This window comes from Puma concolor, chromosome B2 (assembly GCF_028749965.1).
Source record: "Puma concolor isolate L17-30 chromosome B2, mPumCon1.1.hap2, whole genome shotgun sequence".
Lineage (NCBI taxonomy): Eukaryota > Metazoa > Chordata > Mammalia > Carnivora > Felidae > Puma > Puma concolor.
In genome coordinates, this window is record NC_141671.1 from 49,431,800 (window position 1) to 49,441,589 (window position 9,790).

General features: G+C 45.6%; 1 protein-coding gene across 7 annotated transcripts in view; it reads left to right on the forward strand.

Annotated features, from left to right (window-relative positions):
* TFAP2B (transcription factor AP-2 beta) overlaps positions 1 to 8,980 on the forward strand; it is a 30,432-nt gene extending 21,452 nt beyond the window's left edge. For 3 of the 7 annotated variants that reach the window (XM_086707054.1, XM_086707051.1, XM_025925372.2), the window contains 3 exons: positions 1,071 to 1,212; positions 4,059 to 4,318; positions 5,378 to 6,647. In XM_086707054.1, the coding sequence (XP_086563180.1) occupies positions 1,071 to 1,212; positions 4,059 to 4,318; positions 5,378 to 5,439 (464 nt within the window). In that variant the 3' untranslated portion in view covers positions 5,440 to 6,647. The other 4 variants (XM_086707052.1, XM_086707053.1, XM_086707050.1 and 1 more) reach the window with 3 other exon arrangements.
* The last annotated feature ends 810 nt before the right edge of the window (positions 8,981 to 9,790 follow it).

A 9,790-nucleotide genomic window follows, 5' to 3' on the forward strand; every position in this document is an offset into this window, starting at 1 on the left:
AAAAATCACATAGCTATGGGATAATTCACCATATCTCTTTACCATATTCAGGATCTTCCCTGGAACACCTAAGGCTGTGCATGAAGGGCTATTCGTGTTTTATTTGAAAGGTCTTTCACATAAGCTGAGGACTCAGATGTCCAGGTTTTCTATAGTTGTTGTGTCATCTTTCTGCAGTAGAAAGTTCTTGAATAGGAGAATGATGACAGGAACCTCTGAGGAGAGACCTGAAACCTATCAGGGAACTGACAAAGAATACATATTTCATTGTTGGACAGAAACACTCATTCCTTATATGTTTCTTTAATATATGTGGACATGTTCACACGTGGAATTGTTTGTATATATTTGTTATTAATAAGATATTTTTTCCTAATGCAATTATAGGAAATACAAAAGATAACACAAAAGATAGGAATACTTTTAAACTTTATTTAAAGCAGGTATAACGGGTGCTTTTTTTTTTTAATTTTTTTTTTCAACGTTTATTTATTTTTGGGACAGAGAGAGACAGAGCATGAACGGGGGAGGGGCAGAGAGAGAGGGAGACACAGAATCGGAAACAGGCTCCAGGCTCTGAGCCATCAGCCCAGAGCCCGATGCGGGGCTCGAACTCCCAGACCGCGAGATCGTGACCTGGCTGAAGTCGGACACTCAACCGACTGCGCCACCCAGGTGCCCCAACGGGTGCTTTTTAAAAAGGGAAGGGGGAAATCTGGCTTGAATGTCTAGCCAACTGTCTAGGTGCAATTGTAAGGTGGCTCCTGAATATATCTGCCCTTAAGTGAAAGCATGGTGTGTAGGAGACCCAAAGCTTTTCAGGGGATGTCTAGCTAGGACTTGGCTAAAAGGATCATCAGAGAGAGGCTGGAAAGAGCAGCAGGAGCAAAGTTTATTCCATCAACTTTATGGCTTGAGAATCCTTTTTATCTGGGCATCAGTCTCACCCTTGCTTTTGCCCCCAACAGCTGGCCTCTTCTATAAATAACAACAGTTGACCAGGGACTGTCTCCTGTCCTAGATGATCAGGGACTAGGTGCTGATTATTACCTCTACTCTCGTCTTTTCAGGAGAAGCTGTTCACTTAGCTCGGGATTTTGGGTATATTTGCGAAACAGAGTTTCCTGCTAAAGCTGTTTCTGAGTATTTGAACCGGCAGCACACGGACCCCAGTGACCTGCACTCCCGAAAGAATATGCTGCTCGCTACAAAGTGAGTATCCCAGACCCTCAGCCCTCCTCTCTGACTCCCACCGTGCTGCTTCCCCTCGCTTGGGAGGACAATGCAGACCTCATTTGTGGGGCTGGGAAGCAACTCAGTGGTCCAAGTAGCTTTTGCAGCCTGTGGATTGCTGGCTAGGATGCCCTCCCAGCCCCCCCCCCCCCCCCCCCCCCCCCCGGCGCAAGTTGATTAAGGGCTGTGGGTTTGTCTTGATCTCCTCTATTACCAAGTTTCTTGGGGAGAATGGCTTTATTATTATGAATCCAGGCTTTTTACAGTTCTTATCCCCAACCCTGGGGATCCCAGGCAGGACTTTTCTGGGTCTTTCCTGGATCCAGATCTTCCCTGGATCCCTAGGTGCACATTTCTTCCTGGTTTCACATCTCCCGTCATAGGCACACTCAGGATGTCTATATGTCACCCACGTGTACCCATCTCCACCCGCAGCTCTAATTATTCTCTTTCCAACGTTGCTGTTTGGCATCTTCCACAGACGTAAAATTTACTACAATTCCAGAGGGGAAAATAGTAAATCTCTGGCTAAATTTAGGTCTAGAGCTCATTTGAACTTTTACAGTGGGTTTTCTATTTATTTGATTTACTCCTGTCTTTGGCTTCGGTGTCATATTGTTGGTGTTTTATGGCCGGCTCAGGCCTGCAGTGGGCGGCGCTGTGCGCGTCCGCACGTTTCTCTCCAAGGCTCGGCCCAAACAGCGGCGCTCATTTATTTAGTGCTGGAGGACGCAGTTTGTTCCGTTGACAGCGTAATTTAAAGAAATATATGGAAGGCTGAAAAATCATTTGCTCAAATTTGTCCAGATGTTTTTGAGACGTGATTGGAATTTGATTGCCCCTTTCCGCAGGGTCAAAAAATATTAATGTCCCAGAACTTTAATTGCTTACAGACCCTGCTTTGGGCTTTGAAGATTTAGAATGTTTGACTCTGAGCATTTGTTCCCCCCAGTTCAGAATTTCTTTTTTGGCACTTTGGTAATGAGTACAAACTTAAAGACAGACTTTAACCATCTCTTTCTATGATCAAAACTTGGCTCTCGTCCTGTTTTTCAAAGTTTTTCTTCTGATGTACCAGCTAGCAGTATAATGGATCTGTTGCCCTCCTACCCCTTGCCCTGCTGTCTGGTTGTGGGGGACCTGTTCGTGCTTTATAAAAGAGTAAATGTACTTTGGGGGAAAATAAAACTAAAGTGTATAAATTAGATAATAGGATTTCACCCACCAACTCTTATTTCCCGAAAGAATCCTTGTAACTTCCTCCACCCCATCACTCCTTGAAGCCCTGTGGCTTCACTTAGGACAGCACTTCTTAACCTGGGGTGAGTATCAGAATCATCTGGGGAGCTTTTCCAAGGTATTTACTTGTGGACCTAGCCCCAGGCCCTCTGAATTGGAATCATGGGGTAGAGGCATGGATACATGCATCTGAGCCCCACAGGTGCTTCTGAGGTGCCTAAGAACTGCCCTATTTACTTCAGCACCGTCAGCACCACCGTAACCTATTTCTTCCTGGTTGTGAGGATGTAGGTGTGCATTTTGAATGGAGTAACCAGTAGAGAGAGGGTAGAGATATGGCTGTCAGTATTATCTAACCACCAGCCTTAAAACTAAAACCTTTTCACCTGCTGCAGGTGGGGGTGGGGGACGTAGTCTCTGTCTTGTTTAGCCATTACTCTTCCTGAGAGTAATCCCCCTGGCAAAGGATGCCCCAGGGTCACTGATAAGGGCCTCTGGGTAACTGCCTTGTTTACCCGTTGGCCAGGCCACGTGTTGCCAAGCGTCAGGCCACACTGGAGGTGAGGGTGGGGGGGGTGGGGAGGGACTGGGACTGGAGTTGTATAGACCCATGGACTGGTGGAAGCAGGTTGACAGGAGAAGTTTGCCAGTCTGTGAAAGGTCGTGGCCTTTGGGATGCCATGCCATTGGACCTTCTGGGCTAAAACCATCCTATATTAAGCCTCTTGTCCATCTCCTATATTAAAAATTTCTCAAATAAGCTCAATTCGTAGGCACACAGTATTTCTAAGGCTGAGAGTTTCCTCTAAATTGTAGTTGCCCTGAGGAAATAAAAACCTTCAACAAATAAAAGTCTACCCTCCCCAGTGTCTTACCCATCTACCTGTAGGTTTTATTTAAACAATGTAGGAATCCTTTTATATTGACAACAATCCTGTTGTACAAAGATTTTCAGTAGCCTGTACTTAAAAGAAAGGGAAAGGGGGGAAAATACCTTCCTTCCCAAATACTGCAGGTAAACAGATTTTTGCTTTGAATGGAATCAGCATTCTGTCCTGGAATAAACAGTTGCTTGCCCTGGGCCATGCAAGTCTCTGGCAATCTGCTTCTGTGCCAGGGACAGACTTGTGGTTTAGGGGCCTAAATCTTTCAGGGCTTTTTGAGTCTGATCATCAAGAGGTTAGAGAGGCAGAGGAGAGAAGGGGGAAAGGGCTTAAAAAAAAAATCTGCCAGGTAAGAGCCAAAAATGACTGAATAGTAAAGATCAAATGCTAAAGCCTAGCGGATTTCCCAAGCAGGGTTTAGGCGGTCCTGGAATGAAGGAGGAAAGACTGGATGTGGGGAGAAAGGCAAGGCTGTGGGCTGTAAGGGGTGCATAACTTCCCCACCCCCGCTTTCCTTCTCGTCCCAGCTGCTCTAGAAGGGAGAGTGCCGTGAAGGGAAACAGAGCGGAATCGTCCGCATTAGCCTCGCTCTCCGGCTCTATGGTGACCCGGCGCCTCTGGGCTAGTGTGCGCGTCTCCTTTCTAATGCCAATGACAACGACACCGATAGTGATTTTTTATTCCTCTCCCACCTCTTTGCAGGCAACTTTGTAAAGAATTTACGGATTTGCTGGCGCAGGACCGGACGCCAATCGGGAACAGCAGACCTAGCCCTATCCTGGAGCCGGGGATCCAGAGCTGCCTCACGCACTTCAGCCTCATCACGCACGGCTTCGGAGCCCCGGCCATTTGCGCCGCACTCACGGCCCTGCAGAACTATCTCACCGAGGCGCTCAAAGGCATGGACAAGATGTTCTTGAACAACACCACCACTAACAGGCACACGTCTGGGGAAGGCCCAGGTAGTAAAACTGGCGACAAGGAGGAGAAACACAGGAAATGAAAAATTAAAAAAAAAAAAAAGAAAGAAAGAAAGAAAAATGTTTTAAATACAAAAGGAAAACAGAAAAAAAAATTTAATTTTAGCTTTAAAATGTTGGATTGGCTTTGGAAGAATTAATTATATTAGGTAGAATACACATACAATCAAATTTTAAAAAAAGAGCTAAATAACTTTAAAAAAAAAACTGAGGCTTACAACGGAGCAACAATATCGGTTCTCAGTGTCTATTTCAAGATACACTTGGAGACAAACGTCCGGATTTTCCACTTCGGTTCTTTCGAGCTTAGTAATACTGATAATAAAAGAAAACCATGATTTTCCCCCTTTGGAAAAATAAACATAAGACTAAACATGAGAAAACGCTAACTTATTGGAAGAAAATCGGAGAAACATTGTTGGTGTCAGTGCTTTGAGAGTTGGTTGACTGAGACGCACGAACTTTTTAATTTTTAATATTTTTTTAGGAAACTCTCGCAGTCCCCGCCCTTCCCCCTCACCTCACCCCTCTCCCAACCACCCTTTTCTATGTTGCCCTCCCTCCCTCAAGCTGTCACGGGAATTTTCCGGGATGAACATGAGTGTGCTTAGCCCCTTTGCGTTTGCCCCTCGGTTACCCCCGCCCCGCCCTGCGCCCTGCGTTGTTAACTCACCGGTGCCCAGCTCCCGTTGGCACCCTTCGGGGAGGGCGAGGGCGGGCGGGGCGGGAGGCCCGCCGCGGTGCCGGCGGTGGCTGCCGCTTGTGCGGGCCCGCCGAGCAGAGAGGCTCCTGCGGCTGAGGAAAATCCGGATCAATAAGTTGATTCAGACTCATCATCAGTTCCTTTCAGAAATGTTACTAATTCCCAGCCTTGCCAGCACCTGCATACAGAGAATCTTGCATTTGTTATGTTTGTGTCATCTACCAATTTTAAGAACAATAGTAAAAAAAAAAAAAAAAAAGCACAATATGAATACGTTGATTAGTATGTAATTCCTTCGGAGGGGTATGTACCATTTCATTCTCTTCTGTTTTCCAAAGCTTTGCCCGCATGGTTTATGAGCTTCTTCAAAGAGGACTTGGGCTTCCTACACAATCTATAAGGTACAGAGAAAAAAAAAAAATCCGATCCTTTTTTAATCAAAGCCTGTGTGTCAGAATTCTGCAGGTGCACTTCTTTAAAGAAGCTCAAAGGGAATAATTTAGAAAGTGGCCAATAAGAAATTGAAGCAGCTTTGAGTCTAGTTGCTAACAGATACCTCAACACGGAATTCCAGGGGAGGGGGGAGGGAGCTGAAAATGAATTTTAGGGGAGAAAAGTAAGGATTCGTGGAGTCCAATATTTTAGCAATATTGCCCTGCCTTTGAAATAGATTCCATTTCCTTGGGCTCTTTGGTGATTGCTGTTTTAGCGGGTAAGGAAGCAGCTTTTCGAGTGGTCCTGGGCAAGAGGGTGGTGCAAGCTTCCGTGTTTCAGCAACAATTGTTTTCTACAAGATGCTTTCTGAATGAGGCATCACCGCCCCCTCCCAAGACGTGCACTCGTTTTGGCATATGATGGCAAAATAATGAATGCAAAGTGAAAGGAGATGTATTTCAGCTTTGAATTTTACCGTCTGTATACCCTGGGACTATTATTCCCAGTGGGTAAAGTTTCATGCATTTACTGTGTCTCATTCTGGCAGCCCAGCTCCTTTCTTGGGCTTCATCTGGGCATTATCGTGAAAATAAATCTGGAACCTATTGTCCCCACTCTCCCAAAAGCAGTGGGGAAATCCACCCCCAGTAGTCTAAATTTAGTGTTGATACACGCACCTCTTTATACAAAGTAGACCTTAGGACCTTTGCAACATCCCTGGAAGTTAAAGATCCAGATGTCTGTTCTTCAGGATTCACAGAATCCTCTGGGACTCTCAGTTCTGCCGCCCCAAAGGGCTTTGGCCTTGGGGGGGGGGGTAGGTTGGAGGATTGGGCTTTAGGCACCTGCTGAGAGCTTTGCGCTGACACTTTCATGGGGAAGGGAGTTAGGGAGCAGGTTTTAGGTCACCTGGAAGGTCCAAACAACGGTTACTGTCACTCCCCAGCCCAACTACCGCTAGCTCCTTTGGGGACCTCTGGGTGTGCAGGGCTCAGCCCCAGACCGGGTGAAATACAAAGGCCGGGAACTAACCCCTATGGAGGGTGTAGACACTCCATCTCTCCCCAGCTCAGAAGCCTGCGCCTTTGTCCGAGGGCCTGGCCGCTTGCATTATATGTATTCTGGTTGCAAAAGGCCAGGAGAAACCACACTGAAAACCATCGTCTCCTTTCCTTGCAGGGCAACGCGCCCCACGCGTGTGACGTTCGAGAGACGCGATGGACGCGCCTTGCTCTTACTGTGCAGGTCCTGAGAGCGTGTGGGCCACTGACGCCCAGTCGTGTTGAGGACATAGAATCAGCCGCTGGAGGGGCCGCGGGCCGCGCGGGCCCTTTTCGCTCTCGGTCACACCCTAAGGGCTAAGGCGACCGAGAAAGCCCCATTCTCCAGTAGGTAATGGGGCGGCGCCACGCGGGCAGCAGGCGGGGAGGGGTCTCAGCGCTGCCTTTGCCCTTTGCTACCAGCGGCCGCTCCGGGCACTTGCTCCCCGGAGGCAAGTGGCCTAGAAATGTCCAGGGAATCGGAAGCTTCCCCCGCCTTTGCCAGGATGAAAACTCTCGCCCTCCTCACGCTCCTAAAGGCGGGTGATGGGATAGGAATCGTGCTATTTGGCTATGCAGGCTCCCTTCAACTCCCTTCACCCTCATTCGTGTGTTCCTCCGCGCCCCCGCTAAGTAGAGCCCCTTGCGCGCCTCCCCTGCGCCCCTCCCCGCGTGGAGAGAGCTCACTGCCCCCTCTCCCTCCCTCCCTTCTCCTTTTTAGGTACGACCCCCACCCCTTTGCTTTCGTTAGCCTGGCCCGCTACGTTTATCTGATAATTGAGTTATTAAAAGATTTGGTTTCCTTGGGCCCATAAATCAATAAACAGTAGGATTAACGCAAGAGTTTGCCTTTTAAGTCAAGGGAAACGTTTAAAACAAGCTCTTCTGAGCTTTGTTTTCAAACCAAACAGGTGAGTTGCAGCTCTTCCTCCACCCCTGCACTCTTTAGACAGCCGCGTGCCCCCCTCCCAAACGCTCAGTCCCAAACCAACATAGCTAAAGATAGAAAAAAGGAGTCAGGATGTGGCAGCGTTGCCTTCACACTTTCCACTCTGCAAGTTCCTTTGGAGGTTCCAGAGGTCGCCTGACCATTCTCTGTCCGACCCGGCCTCCCCTTACAGGTATTATGGGTCTCAGGGGAGAAACAAAACAAAACAAACAAAAACAAAAACAAAACAAAACAAACAAAAAAACGGCGGGGGAGCTGTCCAGGAAAGTATTCCACCATCAAAACGATCTTTAATTTTTCCCCTAAACTTGGAAAGTAACTTTCTTTCACCACCCCCACCCCCAAAATTATCTTCCATTTTCTTTCCTTCTCTCTGGCTCCACATCCTTAGCTTTCTCCACCCCCACATAAAGAACCGAAGAGGCTTTCAAAGACCTGGCTGTTTTATTTTCTTTGGCCAAGGAAACCACTTTCTCTCAAGCAATTATTTCATATCCTATGAAAACTTTGGTTGAATGGAAAACCTGAAGCCTCGGACTTATCTACACACTGTTCCTCTGGTACAAAGCCTTACTTAAAAGGGCAACTCCTTCTTACTTAGAGTGTTTATAGAGAATTTGTCATCACATCTGATATCCTGTATGCGTAATACATTATGTGGAAAGGAAATAATAACCTTAAACCATCTGATGTTGCCTCAAGAGCCCAAACAGTGTTTCCCCTCCTGTGCCAATATATGTTAAATTACCGGGGTAAAAAAGAGAAAGAAAGAAAGAAAGAAAGAAGAGTAAGAAGAAATATCAAAATTCATTTTTGTTTTCTTTCAAAAGGTCGAATGAACACTATTCTTTAAATGCCAAAATTGACTCCACTGTTGAGTTGGTCTCTAATTCACTAACATTGTTTTTGCCACACAATCGAGAATATCAATCTATTGGCTCTTCAGAAGAAGAGCTCTGGAGGGTATCCATGTTAAGTTTGTATATATTTATTTATGCTTAATTTAATGGGAATGTGTAAATATGGCAAGTAGTTTGGGATTATTTATCTGTGAATCTATACCTCTGTGAATGGGTGGTTAAAAAAAAAGTAAAAAAAAAAACCCAAAAAAATAGCTTGCCCCTAGGTAGAATCCTATCTGAATTTTTCTGTTCTTTATAGACGAGCTGTTATGGTAATGGGTAGAAATTGGTTTATTGTCCAGTGTTGATCTGATTTACACAAATAAAAAGACTGTTGTGTTTTTGTTGTGTTTTCATCTTCAGTTTCTTGAATATGGACATTGTTTAATTCTACAGACAGAAAAAGTATAGCCAAGAATTTTTTTTTCTTTTTGTCCCCCTCACTTGAAACACAGGCAATGTTTTCGTTACAGCATAAATACAATAAATTTTGCTTCTTAGAAAAACTGACACTTTGTTTTCACTAGGAGGTGTTTTTTATTTTCTTAATTCCAAGTTGACACTCTTCTCTCTTATTTCGAACTAGATTTGCAATAAAAGCTCATGTTAACTGCATCTCTTGGTTTATTTTGCCCTTTAAAAAATGAGGCGTCAAATTTACTTCCCAGGCAACTAAAACACTCTGTGTCCCAGTAACTAAAGGGCTCTGGTTACAAGTCAAAGATGATGCTCCCCTCCCACTGCTAATGGGATAGCATTCTGGCATGGTGTTCCTTGGAGGAAATGGCGCAGGAGATGCCCACAGGGCCAGGTATGGGCTCCTGCACCCGACACCTTGGGATTTGGAGGAGTTAACTGTCTTATTTCAGGATTGAACCCAACCCTGACCTCACCAGCTGTGCAAAGCCCTCCATAAACAAATGAGGAACAGCTCCTTTGACCCAGAGGAGGAAAAAGGCATAGTTGTCTTAGGAAGTTAGTTCTTACCTTGGGCTCAGAGGCTGCCTAGAGAAGCCAGAGTTTTTCTCATTTGGGTTAATGGGCTGCAGCCCAGCCCTAATGGGCTGCAGTGATCAAACATCTTCTCAATCTGTATTTCATCCCAAGGCTAGGGTGTCTTCCCTCAGGCAAGGAACGTAAAGTCATCCAAGATGTTACACAGTCTGGACAAGTCACTGTTTCTCTTTGGACCTCAAGGTCTTTATCTGAAAAATGTGGGTCTCCTAGGGTCCTTTCCAACATCAATATTGCCTAGTTTAATTACAAAAAGCAGAAACAGTAATGTGTATATACATTTAAGGATAATCAGCAAAGTCAAATCTTGGTAACTCCATATTATAAGAGTACTTAGCATATAGTTGGTGCTCAGTTAATTAATTAATAATATGCCTCCCATATCAATTTTCTGTTTTTCAGGTGAATCAT